Source organism: Epinephelus fuscoguttatus, linkage group LG13 (genome assembly GCF_011397635.1).
Source record: "Epinephelus fuscoguttatus linkage group LG13, E.fuscoguttatus.final_Chr_v1".
Lineage (NCBI taxonomy): Eukaryota > Metazoa > Chordata > Actinopteri > Perciformes > Serranidae > Epinephelus > Epinephelus fuscoguttatus.
The window spans coordinates 31,354,840-31,378,056 of record NC_064764.1 but is presented as its reverse complement, the minus strand read 5'-3'; the positions used below and the strand labels follow the sequence as shown (position 1 = coordinate 31,378,056).

The following is a 23,217-nucleotide window of genomic DNA, read 5'->3' as shown; positions in this document are numbered from 1 at the left end:
CAGGGCCGGGTCTCAGAGGCAGCAGGCAGAGCAAAGCACCCCAGCAACCCTTTCCAGCTCCTCCTGGGGGACCCCAAGGCATTCCCCAGCCAGATGAGATATGTAATCCCTCCAGTGTGTTCTGGGTCTGCCCTGAAGCCTCCTACCAGTGGGACGTGCCCGATCCTGATCAGATGCCCAAACCACCTCAACTGACCCCTTTCAACATGAAGGAGCAGCGGCTCTACTCTGAGCTCCCTCCAGATGTCTGAGCTCCTTACCCTATCTCTAAGGCTGAGCCCAGCCAGCCCACGGAGGGAACTCATTTCAGCTGCTTGTATCCACGACCTCAATCTTTCGGTCACTACCCAGAGCTCATGACCATAGGTGAGGGTTGGGACGTAGATGGACCAGTCAATCAAAAGTTTCGTCTCCTGGCTCAACTCCCTCTCCTGCAACAATTTCCTGTGTTTGTGTTTTTGTCTGAGCTCCTCTCACTAGTTTGAAATAGGTGGGACTCAGCTTGAAAAGAAGTGATGTCATGTACTTCTCTGCACTAATCAGGATGTAGCTGTATTTGTACAGTTTAAACTGAAGTAATAGACAATAGACAATCAGGCTCCACCATGTAGAGGCTCCCCGAGTAAAAATATTGTTTTATTTACTCAGTTTAAAACACCTTTGAGGTGCATATTTCAAAAAACATTAATGCGTAATTAACCTACTACAAACTAACTAAGCTAAAAACTGGTGGACCAAACGCACGACTCTGGAGACAGTTCAGGTAAAATAACACAGTTTTTACTGGTCAAACTGTAGGTTTGGTACACAAAGGGACAATCAGTGAAGGCAAACAAATCCAAAAAGGATGAGGAGGAGGCAGAATCAACAGGCTAAATCCACAAAAAAAACAAGAAAACACAGTGAAATAAAAGGCTGGAACGCTAGAGGCACAAGGTGCTAAGACTAAGTGGCACTGAGAGAAAACAAGACACACACTATATACTCTCGTGAGGGGAAAGATAACGAGACACAGGTGAGGCTACCCAGGGCGGGACAGACAATCAGACACAGGTGAAGTCATCAAAAGGGGCAGGAAGTGAAGGGCTCTGAAAGGAGAGGAGATGTGAGTTTCAAAGTAAAACAGGAAACAACATGAATCAAAAAAATAAACAAACATAACCTAAGAAACTTGAGCTGTGACAAACTCAAAACTAAAAATTAAAACTATTTCTACCTCGACTAGCTACACCCAAACGTTGGGTAAGCAGTGATACATTAGTATTAACGTCATGATACAAATATTTAGTTATAGAGAGACCACTTTTACATTTGATATTTAGGTGTTACTACTTCTGTACTTTTACTCAACTTGGATTTTGAGTGCAGGGCTTCTACTTGTAGTGGAGGACTTTATGTTGTATTGGTATTTATTGAAGTAAAAGATGCCAATACTTCTTCCACCCCTGTTTTTAGGGTTTTAAAGTCAAGGTTGAGGGTGGTGGGACGACTTGCTGGGATTGGGGGCTGCACCCTATGATAAATAAGCAAGTGCACTCATTGAAAAGCAGAACATTTAACAGGGGGAGGTGTTTCTGGGGCCTGAGGAGTCAAGAGTAGGGAGCTGAATGAGGGAGGAGGGGTCCAAGGGGGAGGTGTAGAAAGAGAGGGGAGGGGCGGAGGAGTCAGAAGCAAGGTTCAATGCTTTTGCACATGCATTGAGTAGCACTGGAGTATGTTAAAATATGTGAACATTCTAGTTTAACAGCATTAATAATATATATTTGCATAGTTTCACATAGTACATCCATTTTTTTCATTGGTTTATATATCAGCAGTTGAAAACTTAAATGCATGATGACCACCCGACATGCATATTTATAAAAAATAACTTAAAAATTTTGTTTTTCATGATTAAAGAGGAATGTAAACACTGAAAGGGTTAATATATATCATGATTACTGCCTTGTGAATCCTTCCTCTGACAATGACCTCACTCTTGCCTGTAATAGAGCAGCCATGTCAGCCTGTGGTCTATGATGAGTAAATGGCGCCTCCTGCTGTCCAACTCCTGCACAATATTAAATCTGAAAATACCGCGACAGCTCCCCTCTGAATTAACTACTGCTGCTGGTTTATTGAAATAAACGACACATACAGGCCACATTAAGACACTTTAACACCATATTAACGGCTGAGAGGAAACAATACAATGTTCTGTAATATTATTTATTAAATAAACACCCAGTAATGACTCATATCTGCCTCATATGTCATACGTCCTGCAGATGTTTACAGTGCTGAGGTATGCAGAAACCAAACCGGACACGGTCTGTCTGTCACAGCCTCCAGGGGCGGGACTACACTGTGAGTGACGTTCCAGACTAACCAATCACACACGTTCCACTCGCTTCCCCAGCCAATCAGGTTAGAGCTAGGCTGTCCTGCAACTTGACTGTGAGAGCTGGGCGAAAAGAAGGAGGATATTCGCGGTGGAAAATGTTCAAAATTGAATTAATGTGACAGCTTTCGGATTTAAAATTACACATGAATGAACACCGAGGAAAGATGAGTCGATGTGAGGACGGTAAGTTTGAAAACTTTAGTAGGAGCGGCGGCGGACCTGTGTGTTCACCTGTCAGTCATTGTTGTAACGTACACACGTCAGGGCTGCTTCAGAAAATTACAACTTAACGTCATGTTTAAGTTTCTAGGAACATATGTGTTAGCTAGCAGTGTCACAGGACAGCAGGGAGTTGTCTCACAGTTGTGTCTGAAAGCCTCAGGGGGGTAAAGGCATGTACTCTGCCGGAGTGTCTTTGAGCAGCTCTTAAAATCCCCTGTCACCTTCTCCCTGGGGAGAGGAGACATGCAACAGCACCTTTGCATGCACACACGTACTAACATAAGACAGATACTCATAAATATGGCAACTTCTTCTCACTATGCATGCAGGGTTAATTTTGATGCATACTTTTGGTTGCTGAAACATCTTCTGTTTGCACCTCACTTCATCACACTGTGTTTCCAGATGCAGAGACACACACCTGAGCTCTGTGTAAAGACCTGAGGAGGAGATGATCCCTGAACCCTCGGCTACAGCTGCATCCAGGACCTCAGAGCAGAAGTAAGAGACTGACAGAGGTGGAAAAAGCAAAGTATCGAGACCCTTAACTAGAGTAATCGGTCTAAATACTTTATCACAAGTAAAAGTCCTGCATTCAAAGTCTTGTTTAAGTAAAACCACAGAAGTGTCTGCATCAAAATATGCTTTAAATTAGGGATGCATGATAATATCAATCAATATCACCCTCTGAATATCAAAAAGGCCACTAATGAGCTGTATGCACAGTAACTTCAATCTGACGTGAATGACAGGAGATGACATTCAGCTTAAAACATTAACTGAAAAGTTGAAATTACCCTCAGTCACACGGTAGAAAAACTGTGTGCTCCTGTGCCTAATGCAGCTGTCAGCTCAACTATACTGCACATGATGTACGTTATAAAATTAAAGGGAGCGTCATCATCAAAAATTAACATACATGCATTTTAGTTCTGTTACATTTTTACACAGTATTTAAGTTTTACACAATGTCTGGAAATAGATTTTGCATGATATTTAAATGAACTTATATTCACACATTGTGGCTCTTACATCAGTATCGACCAATATCGGCTTTGAAATGAACTATTGGAATCAGCCAACATGCTATTTCTTATTTTGTACAATAAATAATTATTACATATATTGAAAAGTATTATATTTCATGTCTCCATCTGCTGGTGGGTCATCATGATAAGAGTACACATGTATAATATGATGTTAATTCCACTACAGAGTAGGGGTGTAAATCACCAGCTTCATCACGATACGATATTATATCGATTTGTTTGGATGATGATACGATGTTTGCCGATATCACAAAGTCTGTCACGATACGATTTTGATTCGATTCGATTCAGGAGCCTGCGATCGATATGACGCGATATCATATGCCCATCTAACACAATCATTTACATCAACTCACAAAAACAACTAGAATATGATTTGACCATTTTATTTCTGAGCTCTGTTTGTTGTTTGAGTAGAGGCACACTTGCCCAGAAATGGTGACACAGATGTGCTATGTGAATTTCAAAATAAATGTGTATCTTCAAGATGACGATATGGATCGATGCTTTCATTTTGCATCGATATAATCGGATCGTTAATCAATGAATTGATGTATTGATGTGGACTGATGTATCGTTACACCCCTACTACAGAGGAGACTTGATGATCACTAAAACTGGTGGGGAAAAAAGGATATATCGATAATGGTATCAGTTATCAGCCAAATGAGTTGTTAAATATCGGCATATCAGATATCGGCCAAAAATCCAATATCGTACATCCCTACTTTAAAGTAATAAAAGTAAAAGTATTCATTATGCAGAAAGTCCCATTTCAGAATAAAAGACATTAGGCTACTTAATTAGAATTATTGATGCATTAATGTGTTCATCACTTTACTTGCAAGTAAAAGTCCTGAAATTCAAAATCTTACGTAAGTAATAAATACTGGGTTTAAACAGAATGAATAGACATGCAAAAAAAATGAAAAAGCTGTGCAGCATTCAACTGCTGATTTAGAAGTGAAGGTCGATGTTATGAATGAAGCTTCGACGCTTCAAGACGTTTGCCACAGCCCTATAATTTAGTGCAGGACATGAGTCAATGTACTTACTGTCCATCTCTGGTGCTTAAATGCTTATTTCCTTTTTTGTTTTCTATTTTTGACTTCTCAGTCAGAACTCTCACGATGAGGCGAACTCCTCCGAGGTTGTCAATCATTCAGAGGACGAGTCCGGGAACGAGAACAGACAAAAGAGCGTGGTAGGTGTTTTTATGTTCATCATTTAGTGTGCACGGTGTCCACCAGAAACAGTCTGATAACAGGAGAGCAGCAGTCGAGGAGCAGTAAGACAGTATTGGCACACATAATACAAACAGTGCCTCTTTGATGATACTGTATATTTTATTCTCACATCTGCCCCCTTTCATAGACACTTTAACATGTCACTGTGTTTGAACAGAAAGTCCCGCACACACTGTTCAATACCTTTCTTCAAACCAGCATGTAACTGTATGAAATGCACAGGTGCAAGTGATGAATTGAATAATGGCTGAATTCTGTTTAGCTGCTCCAGTTTCAGGGTTCTGGTATTGTGCATACAAGTTCACTGTCACACTGTCAGGACTTACTGGGACACGTGACAGAGCCATCATTAGTATTATAAGTAACACGTATGCTTCTCTTCTACAACGAGAAGACAAAAGGTCGACTGTGAGAAAGGCCTGTCACAGGAGTTGATTTTATATAATTTAAAAAATGAAATATTTCTTTACTTATCAGCTTTTTTGAGAATTGTTTAAAAATTTCAGTCATATTTTAAGAAAAATGCCAAATGTGATGATTTGCTGCTTTTTCTATATGTTAGTAAACTGAATGTCTTTGAGTGTTGGTAATTCGAAGACGTCATTTTGGGCTCTATAAAATAATAATGAGCTTTTTTTTGACTATTTTCTGACATTTTACAGACAAAATGCTTATTAGAGTAGCTGAGAAAATGATTAGCAGATTAACTTATTATTAAAATAATTGTTTGTGTTCATCAGTATTGTTTTTTGTCTCACTGATGGAGCCAAATCTTCCATTTTTATTAACAATGATAAAAAAGAAAAAGCGTTTGTCAAAAGCCGTCTCACTAAAAGAGTTTCCAAAGTGTGATGAGACTCGTTAGCACCCACCTGGAGGAGGGAAACGTCTGGTGCCTTGAATTTGCACCTTCACTCGTTAAAGGTGCTTCAGTGCTAACACAGAGGAGTTTGCCTGTTTAACAGGTTTATTGAATTTTCATTTGACAACATATTTGTTTGCAGTACACATTGGCAGTGAGTGTATTGCTGAACAAAGAACAGATGTACTGTACAAATGAGTGAGTAAATGTGAGGATAACCTGCCCTTTTCCCTCACAGCCCAACACTCTCGATCATCCCAGTTGTACCCTCCAAATCTGTAGGGGACTAATTTGGCAAGGATTACAACCAGTCAGTCTCATTCAATACTTGTCAACTCTCAAAATATTCCAAAAGGGGGTCCTAAATTTTTTGCAAGGTGCCTTTAGGAGTGTATCTGATTTTCTGAAGGTTGAGGAAATACAGAGTCTCTTTTTTACTGTCTTATCAAAACCCACAGAGACGAAGAAAACGACCACACAAGGGCTCAGAGAATGTCAAGAGCAAAAGTGCCAAAGCCAGCCGCAGCAATGTTGGCAGAGCAGGAAGCAGCCACGGTAAACAGAGGCAGGTGGAGGCCGTCACCCTGTTCGAGGTCATCACCATGGGCAGGAGCGCCATGCAGGTAAGACTAGCTAACACTCAACTGTGATATATTATTTGTGTCTGTGGTCTTATTTTATGTAATTTTATTCAATGTAATTGGAAAAATCTAAACTGTTTTTGCAGAAGTAGAGTGAAACATGTGCACCGAAAATATTATTTAGCCTTTGATTTCTTATAAAAGAGTGATAATTCTACATGCACATTAATATTCCAGCTTTACTCGAGATATTTTCAGCTGATGACACCGTGCTCTACCTGCAATTGTGTGCATCCATGGTGTTGGAGGTGCAAACACACAGGCTATGGCCGAGTGTGACTGCATATCACTCTGACATCATGCCTATTTCTTGGGTGCAAGTGCATAACTACGGTGATGTGCTGTAGTGAAGGAACCTACAAGAACCATCATCCCATGAAAAATGAAGATGGGAGCTCCAAATATTTGTTTATTAAATTCCCGAGCCATGAGAAAGAGCCTGAAAGAAGAGCAGTGTGGGTGAAGGGTTGTGCTAGGATAGATAGGGTCATGGAGAAACCATGGGCAACAAAAACAAAGTCTGTTTATTTATGTTCTCCTCATTTCATAACAGGTAATTATAAACAAATGAAAACACTTATCTTGGAATGTTGGCTAGCTAAGGGATGTACGATTTATTTATTTTTGTTTATTTAACTTTTATTTAACCAGAAAAAACCCTCTTGGGAGTAAAAATCTCTTTTTCAAGAGTGTCCTGGCCGAGACAGGCAGCAACATAAAGTTACAGACAGAATAAAAATACAAAATAAAAATATGCAGCTCTTAAACAAGAAGTATAAAATATGTAATGAGATTGAAAGCCCCAAAATATGTTAATATATGCTACAAGTGAACCATAAAAACATAACAGAAAGGCAAGACAAAGACCAGCTAAAATACACCCTGACACGGGCACATAGATGATTGTGTACAAAAATCCTGCAACAGTGCTTTGAAACAGCCGAGAGGAACCAATAAGTGCAACGTTAAGCCTTTCTGCAGAAGATTCCCCACATACAAGGAGCTGCATACAGAAATGCTTGTTTGCCAAACTCTGCGCGTAGCCTCGGTACAGACAATAAAACATGTTCTGTGAATGGAGAGCACTTATTTTAGCATTTATTTATATTGGTAAAAACATTTATTTATTAGGAGTCAAATTAATGATTCTCTCAACCCCCCCCCCCTTTTCAAACAAGGTATATTTATTGATAATTCAATAAGATGCACAGAGCATCAACAAACAAGCAGAGCCAACAAGGACAGAAAACAACCCCACCAACCCAGAAACAGGGAAAGCCAGACCAGTGAGATTAAATAAGACAAAAACGAACAATAAATAAATAAATGAAAAAAGATTTAAAAAAAATATATACATACAAAAAAAAAATGTAAAAAAAAAAAAAATATGTATAAATAAAAAAAATAAAATAGACTAAAAATAAATAGATAAAATAAAATAAAATTTACAAAGAATGACAAATTTATTAACTTGTGTCACGACAGTAGGGGAGTATTAAATATTTCATTACAATTTTTCAGCTTCCATATTTGCTACAAAAGTTAAAAATGTCTGTCAGGTGGCAAAGAAGCATGCAGTTGATCCTTTAATAAAAGAACGGATTTCCTCCCATTGTAAATAATACACAACATCCTTAATCCAATGTCCATATGTTGGAGGTGAAGAATCCGTCCATTTACACAGGATCAGCCTTCTGGCCAGATGTGAGCAAGTGGAAACACTGTCCGTTTGGGCTCTAATGAACCTCTTTTAGGACAAAAGTCATAAGTGAGTAAAAGTAGGTGTTTAATCAATAGTTTTGGGACAGTTCGCAATAAATGGAAATTCAATTAATTCACTTAACTCGGTCTGTAACAGTACAGTGCTGTCCAGTCACACCAATGTAACCATTCTCAAATTCATACCAAAGCCATTATGAGTGATCACTACATCAGACACCCATAACATGAACAATTATGTACATATTTAATTGACTTCAATAAATAAATTTGAACTGTACTAACCAGGAGTGAGTATGTTTGTGAAGTCAGCTAGTGGCCATTGTTAAGGATGATTCAGCCAAACATTACCTGTACAGACAATCCTTCAGTTCACAAAACATCAACCACTGTTTATACCCTGCTGGAGCACTTGGCTCGAGCTAAATGTAATCCGATAACACCTCTGCCTCCTGTGTTTGCACTTCTGACAAAGTGGTGGACTTGGGCGCCGCTCCCAGATGTCCTTATGTGTAAGGAGAGAAGGAGCAGCTGCATGCAAACAGTGTTTACACAATAAAAAGCAAGAATGAGCCCGATGTCCTGACCATAAAAACACCTGAATATACCGACTGGGATAAGTGTCATTATCAGAATATTAATACACAGTAAACCCAGTGACTGACTCTTGTGTGACGTCTGAGCAGGCGGTGATTGATGACTGGATCGAGGCGTATGTGACGGACAGAGACTCATCTCTCCTCGATCTCATCAGCTTCTTCATCCAGTGCTCTGGATGCAAAGGCAAGCAGCACACACACACACACACACACACACACACACACACACACACACACACAGAATCCACATAGAATACACACAGTCAGTTATATCTTTCTCTCCTGTGTCTCAGGTGTGGTCACAGCAGAGATGTGTCAGAACAAAGAGGACAATGAGGTCATGAGTAAGATGGTGGAGGAGCTGGATGAGGTGAGCTGTCCTCAGTCTGTGTTTCCCTCTCTGTCTTTACCAGTGTTTAACACTTTAAACTGAAACTGTTCGACTGTGTGTGTGTTTCAGGTCGCTGGTCTGCAGTATAAGAAGTTCCTGGCCTTTCCCTGGATCCTCACAGTCACGTGGCCCATGGACACAGTCAGTAGCACCTTCCTGTTTGAAGGCTTTGTCCTGACATTAACATCATTCCTCCTTCAAAGTCCTTTCAAAGTGTTTCTCTCTCTCTGTTTCCTTCCCTCCCTCCTCTCGCTGCAGGACAGTGTGGAGTACCCTCTGATACAACCTGGTCCGTACGGTCGCTGGTTCCACTCCGAGTTCTGCGACTTTGTGTCGGTGCTCGTAGCTCAGTGTCAGCACAGTGTCATATTCGACAGCTACCTGATGAACACGCTCATCTCGCTGCTCACAGAGCTGTCAGACTCCTACATACGGGCTTTCAGACACACCTGCACATTAGCAGGTAAAGAACAGAAGACACATACATGCAGATACATGAACACATTCAGTGCACTAATCTGTGCTGTCTGGTTTTGGTCCCTGATAAGCGGTGAAGCTGCTGAGCTCTCTGGTGTCTGTGGCTCTGAGTCTGAGTGTCGGCATTGAAAACAGTCAGAAGCTTTATGAGGTGCAGAAGAGGAAAACGATGAGGCAGAAGAGCACGCTGCAGCAGGAGAGGATACAGAAGAAGATCACAGAGGTAAGACCGGTGTCGCTTGGTCGAGGATTTTATCTGTGCTGCGTGTGAGTAATGTCTGACTCTGTTTGTTTCTGTCTGCCTTCAAGCTGCAGGAGAAGAGGGCGGAGATAGAGAGCATGATGGACGTCATCTTTAAAGGAGTGTTTCTGAAGAGATATCGGTAACTGTTCCTCAGACACTGTAAGTTTCAGTGTGTATTATGTTATTGATTGTGGAGCTGATTTTGTGTTTATGTGTGTGTGTGTGTGTGTGTGTGTGTGTGTGTGTGCAGCGATGTGCTTCCAGAAATCCGCTCCATCTGTATGGAGGAGTTGGGTTTGTGGATGAAGCTCTACAGTTCGGCCTTTCTCAATGACAGCTACCTCAAGTACGTGGGCTGGATGATGCACGACAAGGTAAATGTAGCATCAATGTGATAATACAGAAAGATAGCTTTGATTTTATTGTGAATGTTAAATCTTTTTGAATGTCTGTTGCCATGAAACTGATGATTGTCTATGCTCTGACATGCATCTCATGTTTCAGATACCAGATGTGCGTCTCAAGTGTGTGTTAGGGCTACAGGGTTTGTATGGAGATCCTCCGCTCCTCCCTAAACTGGACCTGTTCACGAACCGCTTCAAGGTATGCAACTCCGCTTAAAGCTGCATTTCATTCATGTCCACTCAGAGTCTGAGTTCATGGTGGTAAATGAAAAAACTATCACACCCGGAGAGGAGTGTTTTGCGACTGCTGGATTCGCTTTTGATTTTACACTTTAGATTTGACTGAATTTGTTTTCGTTGCAGTTTCTTCCAACAGTCATTTTCTATTCTCTGGTATTTGGAGAATCAAATTTACTTTGTAGTTTGTGCTTTCTATGATTCTGTTCCTCCAGCAGTTTGATCTTTTCCTCCTCTGAACAATATGGTTTTCTTGTCTTCTTTGAGACAAAAACAGGAGTCTAAGCAAACAAACATTCTCTCACAAAGCTGATTCTTTGTTACTGTTTAAAATATGATGAATGCACGTTGAGACCTACATTGTATAACTGTGAACACTCATGCTTCATCTTTACTGCTCCAGGACCGGATGATCTCCATGACCTTAGATAAGGACAATGAAGTGGCGGTGCAGACGATGAAACTACTGCTTCTTATCTCCAAGTGAGTCCACAGCCTGGTTGCTATTCTCATCTTTTTTTGCAATCATCTGTAATGTTTCCCTGCTGATTTTCTTTGCCTCAAACTACCTCTGACTCCTCAGAACATCTGATGATGTCCTCACTCCAGACGACTACAATCAACTGCTCCAGTTTGTGTACTCGTCACAGCGCCCTCTGGCGGCCACTGCAGGGGAGCTTCTGTTCTCACGGTATGTTCACCTCCACCACTTGAAAAAACAAATAAAAAACCCCAATCAGACTGTTAATCAGTGTTTGCCTGGATGTCGCTGGTCTCTGTTAGGCTTCTCAACACTGTAGCCCCTGCATCTGATACTCAGGATGACATAAATGAGGAGGAGGTGCATCAACAACAAACATCTGCCAGACTGAAGGCTCTGCTGCAGTTCTACCAGGAGTCTGAGGTGAAAACACACCGGCTGAGATTCTTGTTTTAGCTTAAAAGAAATTAACATGAGCAGGCGGACTAACATGTCTGCGTGCATCCACTTTCAGCTGCACAATCATGTGGTGTACCTCGTGGACAGTCTGTGGGACTGTGGTGGAGCCTTGCTGAAGGACTGGCCCACACTCACGTCTATACTGCTGCAGGACTCTTCCTCACACGGTCCAGGTAACTGTGATGCTGCAATCCTTAAAATTCTAAGACAAGCAGAGGTTTAGTTTGACAGATCATTTCCTTGATTTGATTGAAATCATTACAGATGAATGTGATCATAATATCCAGTGCTTATTGATGACTAAAGCATATTTGTAAATATTATTGTGAGGCTCCAGATGTGTAAAACACCACAGCAAGCCACTGTTTAATGAAAAATGTCCTCAGCATCCTGTTTTGCAAACAGTATCTGCTTCTAATTAAGTGGGTTTGTCTCAGCCTCTAACAGCTTCATTTCTGCTGCAAAACACTGTCACTAAATGTTATTATCCAAACTTGTCATCATATGTTGTGACATAAATTATTATTCCAGGGCAGTCACCATCTTGTGTGTGTGTGTGTGTGTGTGTGTGTGCTTCCAGGTCTTACTCTCGAGGAAGAAGCGGTGCTTGTGGAGATCCTGGTCGCGTCGGTGCGTCAGGCTGCTGAGGGATCAGCGCTGGCAGGAAGGAGCGGAGCCAAGAGGGTCAGTGGGAGATGCATCCCTGTTTTTGAGCACGGGTGGAAGAAGTATTAAGATCTTTTACTAAAGAAAAAGTACCAATACAGCAATGTAATAGTACAAATCCAGTAAAAGCACAGAAGTTATTTTCAGCTTAATGTACAAAAATATAAAAAGTAAAGTAAAAATGGCCACTCTGACTGATGGATTATTATATATTTTGTCTTTAGATTGTTAATACTAATACATCAAAGTGTAAGCAGCATTTCACTGTTGTAGCAGGTCGAGGTGGAGCTTCTTTTAATTACCTTGAATACAGTTAAGTAGTAAGTAAGTAAGTGTCACCCTGTGGGTCTCGCCTTGGTGGTTTCTTTTAAAGGTTTAAGGATAAATCTGATACATGATGAGATGATTTGTGGGGTAGAAAAGAGGTAAAAGACAAATTTATGTTCATCATTTTGACCTTTCTCAATTTTTTTGTGAAATATTGGATAATTTCACCTTTTGAGCTTCAAGAAATTATGTAATTAAGCCATCTGAGATGTTTAAAGGGGCGACTGTCTCCTCAGTGAAACTACTCATCATCACAAATGAAAAAATACTGGTTTAATTATTTAAGTTCATTGTATTTTCTAATCTTATTTTATGTTTTTTTTAATGTAAAATCTTAATCTTGGGGCTCCTGGTTTCTTAGTGGGTAGAGAAGATATGACGGCAATGACTTTGCTACAGCAGCTGCGGGTTCAGTTCCAGCCTGAAGCCCTCTCTGTTTCCCTCTTTCATGCTTATGTACTTTAAATCTGATGCACTAGTCTCTGTGTGTTTTGGTGTTTCAGGTCATGAATGCCAGAGAAAAGAAGATTCAGATTGACGACTGTACTAAACTCACTGATCATCTCCTCGTGGTGCTTCCTAAGTTACTGTGCAAGGTATTTATTCCACACATAGTCATCAATATATTAATTAACATTCAGGTGTCTGTGCTGCACAGTTAGACTCTGGGCTTTACATTATGAGAATGTCTCTGTTGTTTGTGTAGTTTTCAGGTAGTTGTGACGTTGTTGCCTCCCTGTTGAAGATCCCTCAGTACTTCCTCCCTGAGTGTCCTGAAGCTGAAAACACACAGGTCTGCACCCAGTCTCTCACCTGACTCAAGTATTTAATGATAGATTAATGGGGTGACGCAGTTCTTTTTTTTTTAATCTAAAAACTAACTCATTATTTTAACACTGTCAGAATAATGTAGATTATATTTATTTGCCGTAATCGTTATTAGCTGTTGGATATGGTCACAAAATCATCCACATATTTTGAAGTTAACCTGTGGTTTTCTCTTCCTCCTCTTCCTCAGGCAGTTTCCTCCTTGACGGCGGAGATGGGAGCTGCTCTGGAGCGCCACTCGAGCCCTGCTGTTCTGGAGGCTGCAGCCCGCACCTACCTCAGTCTGTGCGGGGAGGAGACGGCATGGTGCTCAGCGGCCCGGGCTGCCAGGGACGCTCTGGTTCAGTGCTGGGTGGACCAACTGGCAGCACTGCTGGGGGACTCACTGAAGGTGAGGGTGCTGTTACACTGTGGGGCTGAAAGTACGATGACGTGTGTATGTGGGATTTGGCCATGTGGACTTTACTTTTTTTAGCATTTTTTATTTATTTTTTTTGCTACGAGCCTGAAACAGCCATCATGGAGGAGAAGCTCCTGGACCAACTGGTGGTGCTCCCCGTAATCCACCCTCTTTTTTAGGGTCTCATGTACCCACACAGATCTCTGTTTATCTGCTGACAGCCTCTCACCCTCAACCAGAGCTACAGACATACGCTCTGCCTCAACATTTTAGTGACTAGATACTAATTACTGTCAAATAAATAAAATAAGATAAATAAATGGTAGATTGAATACATGGTAAGGTTAGGTTTCTGTGTGATTGGGGCCTTACTTGACAATGATGACTTATTATTTCTGATTTCTCTGTTACAGGGTGAAAGCCCAAGTTTCTCTGCTGACGAGGCGAAAACTGGAGAAATTTTAGCCACATTGAAGAAACTCCGAGCGTTCCACAAGTAAGATTTGAGAGCCTGTATTATCCTGTCAGTGACGTGTCATTATTGGCTGCTGATTATCTATATGTCTTCATGTTTTGTTAGCTGTCACGACCTCCTGAGGTGGAACCTGTTTGAGCTGTTGTCTCCTCTCCTGTCAGCGGAGGACAGTAATGGAGCAGCACCACCCAAGGTACCAACTCACCTCTCTAAAATCAATTTTTGTGGACTTATTCATTCACTGTCTTTCTTTTTATAAGTGTCCTCTGTCTCTCTTTGTCATGTTTGTGTGAAGGTGCTGCTGGAGGTGCTGCAGTGTCTGTCTTACTGCATGCTCTGGTCTCTCAACACCAGTCATGAAACTTTGACCTCCAGAGTGAGTTACATCTGCTTTAATTCCCTTCACTGAGATGATGCTTTTAAGTAGTGTGAAGAGATTTAGAACATGTTCTCCTTTAGAAAGCTTGTACATGAAATAAATGTATATATATTTATACATATTTGCAGGCAACATGCTGCACTGTTTGTGACTCATCATTATGCCCTTTCGTGTGTTTCAGGAGAGAGCCGTGGCCCAGAGACTCCAGCTGCGTCTCTTCTGTGAGAGAGGTCACCACCTTCTCTCCCACGCTGACCACAGTGTGCAGCAGCAGGTGAACTCATGTTTGATCAGTGATGGCACCTTTTGCGCTTCTTGTTTCTCATCTTTCTAACTTCCCTGATTTCCCACATCAGGCTTTTCTGGGCGTCTGTGACGTTCTGACGGCTCATTCCTACCAGCTACACGTGTGGGATCCCACCTCCTTCGGTCCACTGTTGTACACTCCCAGTCCCAAACTGCAGAGGGCGCTGTTGACCTTTGTTTGCACACACATCTTTGTCGGAACGGACTGTGACAGCCAGAGTGGTGGTGAGACATCAGACTCTTTATAGCAGTAGTTTCTTAACCTACGTGCAAGAGTTTTTGGTCACTGTTACCTCACTTGGATGTTTGAGCTTCACTGTGCTGATTGCAGATTGTTTCTTGTACAAACAAGCATAAATATTTGTATTTTCATAGATTCTGATTTGCCACTGAGGATTTTTTTGTGATAAAAGCATATTAGACACAATTTTTTATTCCAAGCAGACTATTTTTGTATATCTGGAGAGTATCTTTAAGAATACATGTACTTTTCTACACAACATATTTGTTTTGTGTTTAATTTAGGGTATTTTTGTGGCACTTCCGCCTTTATTTCACAGTTGACAGTAAAAAGAAACAAGGAGAGAGAAGATCAATGGTCCAGTGGTGTAAGAAGCACTCAGAGTCTTTACTTTAAGGAATACTTAATCTCCCAAATTACCATTTGTTTATTAATTACTCACCCAGTGTTGATTTGAACTAGTGAGAAAATTGGTTCTTACATGCCTTTACTGTGACTGAAGAATCCAAATCTGGAGAAAATTCTTCATGAACTCAAGTGATAGCGGACTGCGTTTAACAACAGCAAAACTATATTTAAACATCATGTTTTGGAATTACTGAGCATATTACTAGATAAATGAGAATTTGATTATACTAAATGACTTGTGTGAGAGTTTGTAAACTGATGTTTAAATGTAGTTTTGCTGTTGTTAAACGCAGTGCACTATGACTTAAATTGATCAAGAATTTTCACTGTTTTTGGATTCTTTGTTCGTCATGAAAGCATGCAAGAAAAAGTTTTGTTGCCAAATCCGAGGTAACGTGGGGTGAGGAATTCATTCATTCAAACCTTTATTTAAGACTTGGGAAATCATTTCAGGGAGACCCTCATTTCAGTGATGCAGAGCATGAACAAAGACTTTAAAAACAATCAAACAAAGAACTGTAATGCATATCAACTAAAACAGAGATTAAATCATACAAAACAACAAACAACACCAGCAATAAATGATGTGTAAGGTGTAGATGTATAGTTAAAAGCATTTACACTCAAATAAACAAGATCAGAAGTAAGGCATTTAAAACAGCCATAAGGGTGGCAGTGTCCAAGTTTAAGATCTTTTGCAGAATATTCCATGTATAAGGTCGACAACATCCAGTGATTTCAGTGTAGAGGCAGCAGCTTTTCCGTATATAACATCCCCATAATCCAAAATAGACAAAAATGCAGATTCTACAATTCTTTTTCCTGTGTACAAAAAGAAAGCGGTTCTTATTTCTGTGCAGAAAGTCAAATATTGTCCTCAATTTGGCAGTCAGAATTTCAATATGGTGTTTAAAATTTAGATTGTCATCCAGCTAGGCACGAGGTATTTATACTGTTGACTCTTTCTATGGATGAGCCATGTGCAGAATGAATATTAAAACATCCAGTATGAGTAGCCGTGTTGAACAGCATCCAGGTATACAAATGGCCGTTTGAGGGGTCAAGTATTCCTTTAAGTAAAAGTAACAATACAACAATGTTAAAACACTTTATTGTCAGTAAAGGTGCTGCATTTAAAATTTGTATTTAGGAAAAATGCAGTATTAGCAGCAAGTAGTCATGCAGACAAATGTCTCCTGTGACTGATTGATTATTACATACAACATTTATTGTTGCAGCTGGTCGAGGTGAAACTAGTTTTAATACTAACAATAGTCCAGTGGTTTCAAAACGAGGGGTCAGGCCCCCTCCAAAGGGTCGTCAAATTATTGGAATAGGAAAGACGAGAAAGCAAAGTTCGGTTACCAAAATTTGTATTTATATACCTAATTGTTTTTATTTGTGAATCCATTTGAGAAATATCTTTTTTTTTTGGTGGCAATGCGTAATGAATCATTAACACCTGAACCTGGCAAGGACACTGTTTTGAGTGAAGGCTACAAAAGGCCCAGAAGTTTGAAATTTTTAACATTGCGATATATTTTATAAGCTTTCTTACATTTTTTCCACGTAAAATCTCAGTCTAAAAAGTAACTACAGCTGTTGAGTGTAGTGGAGTACAAGTTTAAAGTAACATAAACATAACATACATGCCACAAATCCGAAACACAAGTTAATGATTTGAATTTGTCTTCACCATCTGGCTGTTCTTAGAGTGTTTTTGACTAACTTCAGATAAACCTATCGATTTGCATATTTTGTGACGTTTGCACTCTCACACAGCTGCCTCATAGTGGTGTGTTATACTCAGGCAGTGTGTGTGTGTGTGTGTGACACCCAGGAGTAAACACTGTGCAGCGTTCACACAGCAGATGGCACTCTCACCCTGTCGGAGCTCAGCATCTATTCTCAGGCCTCCTCTGCTCCGAGTGAGGCACTGATTGAGTGCAGCGGCTCAACGTGGTCAAAACATGCAGATATTAAATGCATGGCCACACATTTGGCTTAATAACTGACTGCGAAGTGGCCCGCTGACTGTAAGTGGGCTCTGATTTCCAACCTGACCTGACAACTGACCCGCAATTACAAAGAAAGCCCTGTTAATATCCTCGGACTGAAACTGGCCGGACTAATTTGTATGAAAGGACGTTGGACTTTGTCATGCGAAGGGATGCAAGCTTGTAAGTTGATGACGGCAGTGTGTTCCTGTCTGCTCTGAGATGAGAAAATAAGATTGACATGCTGGAAATATGTGGTGTTTTCTCTGTAAAGTCCTGCAGGTAAACTTATGAATCCATTCATGGCTGACTGTAACTAAAACATTTTTATTATCTTTACAATAGCTTCGTCTTTCACAGACATATATATTGCATCCAAATATGGGATCGTCCAGAGAGTCAATAGCGGCCCTGGTGGGAATCTCTTAAATGTTCAACCAAATACAATACAGGATTATTGGTTTTTGAACATGTAATAAAAAGCTATTGTTTTATTGGATTTGCCTGGTAACGGTTCTGTTATATAGACAGTGTTTTCTATTAGCTGCTGGATCAGAGATCACTCGGAGGGCAAGGGCACTGAGTTAAATCATAAAATCAGGGCAATCTCTTTCCGTGAGAAAATTCCATTAACTCTGGCTCACCTCTGAGCCTATTTTATTAGCCCTGTGAAAGATTGAAGCCACATGGTGTCACAACCATAACTCTAGTCTTATGTTATCTTTGATTTCCACCTGCTAAAGCCATTGTCCTCAAACTAACTAAAACACTCTGCTTTGTTCTTTTTCCTTTTCTGCTATATGATTTCTCATGATTAATCACTCTCTTCCCCTTCTCTCTCTCTCCGACCACTTCACATCCAACCACACGCTTCACCCCCATCTGGCTCCCTCAGTCAGTGAAAGCTCTGAAGTGGAGAGGCTGGAGGACCTTCACAGACGCAGAAATCTGCTGGCGGCCTTCTGCAAACTGATAGTGCATGGAGTGCTGGAGATGAGCATGGCGGCTGAGGTCTTCATGTACTACATGAAGGTAAAGGTTAACTCCTTCAAGGAATAGTTTCACATTCTGGGAAATAAGTTATTTAGGTTTCCTGCCAAAAGTTAGATAAGACAATTGATACCACTCTCATGTCTGTAAGGTGCATATATCTGTCCAAAGCGGGATTTATGCCTGTGTGTCAGCTCTGTGCTGTGAGCATTTATACTTGTGCGGTGGTGTGTCTGTGTCACTCTGCAGCTACACCTCCTAAACACTAGTTGGGGTTTTGTGAAGTGCTGTGAAGTTTAGTTGATTCAAAACACACCCAAAACACACATTAAACACACATTAAACATGGCTTAATAGAGACAATTTCAAACACAAGTACACAAATCAGCTTCACTGTTACTCTCAGGATCGACAAACACTTGTCTTTATCTGGACACATTTTCCCCACAAATACAACATGCTAACATTATTAGCACAAGCCTATGGCATTTTACATTGTATAAATTAGCTAGCTGCTAACAGACTTTTTCTCTACTCATATGAAGCCAGGAACAACAGCAACATTTAACAAAGGTAACGTCAGAAAATTCTGCTCCATTACAACTCACAAGGTTCACTGACAAAACAACTGTCTTATACTAAACACGTTTTCCAAACAAATACAACATGCTAACGTTATTAGCACAAGCCTATGGCATTTTACATTGTATAAATTAGCCTAGCAATGAGCGGAGATTTCCTCTGCTCATATGAAGCCAGGATAAATCACACACAAGACTTAAAATGCTATTTTTGTGGAGGCTTTACTGTCTTCACAGTTTATTGTTTCTTATCTGTGAAATTAAAGTAAATAAAGCTTTGTTTCCACTGAGGGAAATGGTTTCAGCTCACAAACTTACGTCGACGCAGGGCCTCTGACAGCTTGTTGGACCATCACAAGCGGCCGGGCTTAGCAGAAGGTCAATTGCATAGTGAAAGCGAGGGTTATAGCATATCAATCTAAATACACATGGTGTCATTATTCTACAGCCATTACTTTGTGCTATCGACATTTACTCCATTATGATAAGATAAAGCAAAAAAAAAAAATTGTTACCTTTGGACTGAGCTAGGCTAGCTGTTTCCACCCGTTTCCAGTCTTTATGCTAAGCTAAGCTAACTGTCTGCTGGCTGTATCTTTATATTTAATGGACAGACATGAGAGTGGAATCAATCTTCTCATCTAACTTTTGCTAAGAAAGTGATTATATCTACTTCCCCAAAATTACTAAAACTATCCCTTTAATGCTAGTATGTGCTACCCAAGCTGATTGTCCCTGTTTGTCCTCAGTACCACAACGACTTCGGAGACATCATCAAAGAGACGATGTACAGGACCAGACAGATGGATAAGATAGAGAGTGCCCGTACACTGGTGCTCTGTTTGCAGCAGGTACAGTCGCTCCCTACGCATCCTAAAAATAAGCCTCAGCTACACAAGCTGCGAGATGCTGATGTGATTTGATCCTCTGTTCCTCAGCTGTTTGCTCGTCTGAAGCGAGAGCAGGAGAGCGGCGGCAGGGTTCACCCAGGAGTCCAGACCTTCACCAGCATCAAAGAGCTGGCCAGGCGCTTCGCCCTCACGTTCGGGGACCTTGTCAAGTTTCGTGAATGCGTTGTCATGATCCACAGGTCAGGCCAGGCTCTTGTTTCACGTTAGTCAGATTGTTTTCTTTAGATGTTATTTCTTCAAGTGTGTGTTAATACGTGCAGGAACGGCATCGAGTTTGTGTTCCAAGAGTTCAGTCAGACCCCAGACACTCCTACGCCACCGTACCTCTCCTACCTGACCATCCTCAGTGAGTTCTCCAGCAAACTCCTCAAACCAGACAAGAAAACAGTGTAAGTGCTGCATCAAACAATGTCACAGACCTTTTTATTTCTTCAAACTCGGCTCTCTGAAAATCTCGTTCTTGTCTGTGCAGGTTCTCCTATCTGCAGAAACACACTGCAGAGCACATCATTAACCTCAGGGAGGAGTGCTGGCAGCCACTTATCTACTACCGTGCGTCTCTGTTGGCTGTAGCTGAAGGAGAGGATGCTGCGTCCTATGTGAGCTCTGACAGGAAGCCCAATCGCTCTCCTTTCTCCAAACAGAAAATTGAAGGTGCTACACTGAACAACAAACTCAAGCACAGGATTTAAAAATTAGCAGCTGCATCATGTGTGTATATTTTCTTTTTTAGGGAGCAAGTCCCCGTGTCCGTTCAGCTCTGTTGAGTCCAAAGTTGTCAAAGCTCACAGGTCCAGCTTCAGTCCAAGGTGAACCAGTCTTATTAGTTTATAAAGCAGTTACACAGCAAACCTTCTCTACCTCGCTCACACTAATAATTATATCTAACTCCTCAGCCATCAGGAAAAGACGACCGACGCGGATCCGTTTTCTGTCCCCGTGGAACCTCCTGCAAGAAGATTAATCATGGAGGGATCCGTCCTCAGCAACGAGGTGGACGACGACACTGTGGATGTTGAACTGTAACAGTTATCAGGAGGTCGGAGGAGAATTGGTGCTTCTGTCTGGATGACGAGACCAGGAGACCTCACACTGGACGTCACTAACATTGAGTGAGACGTATACCTTTTTTTGTTTCTCCTCTGTTTTGATGTGCAGATGTACCAGTGTCCTCTTTTTTTTTTTATAACATATTTTGAAATGCAGTATAATATGTTTTCTATGAGGGTATAGTTTCAAAGGATACGTCTGTGATATTCTCTTTTTCTTATTGTCAACAAGTCTCATGAAAAGACCAATTTATCCTACTAATTATAAAGTGATTATTTGTGCCAAAGTCTGATGTAACCTCAGTTGTTACCCACAAAGTATTAAAAGCATGTTAATTAATTAATTATCCTGCATTACAAAGAACAAGGGAACTGTAGTTCACTTTGAACCAATCCCACATTCGCTTTACTCCCTGACAAGACACTTTTTTTTTGGTAAAAGACCCCTAAATTGACCCTTGGCTAAGCCACGCCCCTTTATGATGGACCACTGAGCTGCTGAAGCTAGCATGCAGCCCATAGTCACAATCTGCACTCAAGAAAGGTTATCAAAATCTCAGAAAAATTGAAAAGTGTTCCTGTAAAGCAGTGTTGATCCTTATTCACACAGCAAAAGCAGTATGCCCATACATTAAGTGTACCTTCAGTAGCTAGCGTAGCATAGAAGCACTAACTTAGTAACGTTACGTGTAACGTTTAACGCATGTCTCCTACCGACCTCTCCAGGTAACAAGTATCACTATCACATGTCCCCCCAAGAATGTTTAACCATGGCTAGCTCTAAATCTACAAACTCAGCCTGAAAACGAAGAAATTCTGACACAGTTGCATGAGTGAATGGAGCACAGCTGTGTTGTTGTCAGACCCTACGCTAGAGCTAGCCAATGCTACGCTGTGATTGGCCAGTCTGTGTTTGAGGGCGGGGCTTAGCAAAGGGTCATTTGATAGGATTTCGCTTCAGGGAACTTTATCTGAAAATATTTTAGTCGTTAGGTTTGATTCGGATCAGGGAAAGTGAAACCAATGATCAGAATAGAAAATCTTTCGTTGCGTAAAACAATTTGTGCGAGGGAATTACATGTGAAGTCAATGTAAAGATGCGAATTCCTGCTGGGCAGTGCGATAGGTGCGATTTCATGACGTTCCCTTATTTGCAAAAGTTGAAAAATCTGAACTCCAGCGACCAATTAAACCGCAATAGCCAATCAGCATTGAGATCCTCCAGGGATGTTCGGATGATGATGTTCAGTGATTTCACGCATGTATGACACAACTTATTTGCACGTGTGAAAGGAGTCGCCACAAAATATTCTAGTGTTCAAACTTGTTACTAGCGAAAACTTGCATCCCATTTGGTGTGAACACGACATTATGACTCATCGGTCTCCCTTCTACAGTGAATTAAATAGTGCAATTAAACTTTTCCCCATTTTCTGGGGACCCTCTGGGACTCCCTCTAGGACCCTTGTGGGTCCTCTGACCCCTGGTTAAGAACCACTGAACTAGCACTCCAAATATGTATTTATTTGCGGCTGAAAACAGTCCCCAACAAATGCACTTTCACTCCTGTTGGGAGAATAATTTGCTACGTAAAAACTGCCCAGCGGTTAATTACTGAATGTATTTATTTAAAAGTGTAAACTAAATATTTATGATCTGTTTTTACGATGTAAAGTATTTTCATGGGACTTGTTACAGAGAAAGTTATAGAATAACGCTCCTTATTCTTTAAATAATGTCAGATTAAGCTCATATATTTTATTTACCGACACCTTTTATTTCAGGACCAAGTGTATCAGTGTGTGTAAAGATTTTCCTTCACATTCACATCTGTACTGTACTTGAATTTTACAAGTGACAATGATCCATTTTTTCATTTTACATTCGTGTCACACTCAGGTCCAACATTTGTCTGATTGTCTTGTAGAGTACATTAAGACTTTTGCTTTATTGTAACACCTGCCACTTTATTATTGCTCCTTATAGGAAACGGTTGGGTTTAAGTTTGCCAAAAACTTCCTATGTATCGCTGTAAATGTATTTAAATCATTAAAAAGTTCAAACAAGCACATGTTCCCAATCTGTAATATTCTTTTTAATACATTCATTTCTATAAATACCGTATTTTGTTCCATGTAATACCCATGAATACTGTGTTTACAGCAGCAGCATGGTGACAGATAAATATAGATTAAATTAAACCCCAGTCATTTTTCTTTTCCATTAACAAAGGCTTTATTATTA

At 40.7% G+C, this 23,217-nt stretch overlaps 1 protein-coding gene across 1 annotated transcript; it reads left to right on the top strand.

The window, feature by feature from the left end:
- The first annotated feature begins 2,429 nt into the window (after positions 1-2,429).
- si:ch211-269e2.1 (cohesin subunit SA-2) lies at positions 2,430-23,004 on the top strand. The gene is made up of 32 exons (XM_049593877.1): positions 2,430-2,566; positions 3,011-3,106; positions 4,771-4,858; positions 6,222-6,386; positions 8,810-8,906; positions 9,016-9,092; positions 9,183-9,254; positions 9,372-9,576; positions 9,662-9,813; positions 9,900-9,973; positions 10,085-10,208; positions 10,339-10,437; positions 10,879-10,958; positions 11,059-11,166; positions 11,259-11,379; positions 11,471-11,588; positions 11,996-12,099; positions 12,912-13,004; positions 13,115-13,201; positions 13,427-13,627; positions 14,050-14,132; positions 14,217-14,304; positions 14,407-14,487; positions 14,672-14,764; positions 14,847-15,021; positions 18,338-18,474; positions 19,763-19,864; positions 19,952-20,103; positions 20,185-20,313; positions 20,397-20,578; positions 20,658-20,733; positions 20,821-23,004. Exons 2-32 carry the CDS (start codon positions 3,057-3,059, stop codon positions 20,948-20,950), a joined length of 3,543 nt encoding a protein of 1,180 aa, XP_049449834.1. The 5' UTR covers positions 2,430-2,566; positions 3,011-3,056; the 3' UTR covers positions 20,951-23,004.
- Positions 23,005-23,217: the final 213 nt, after the last annotated feature.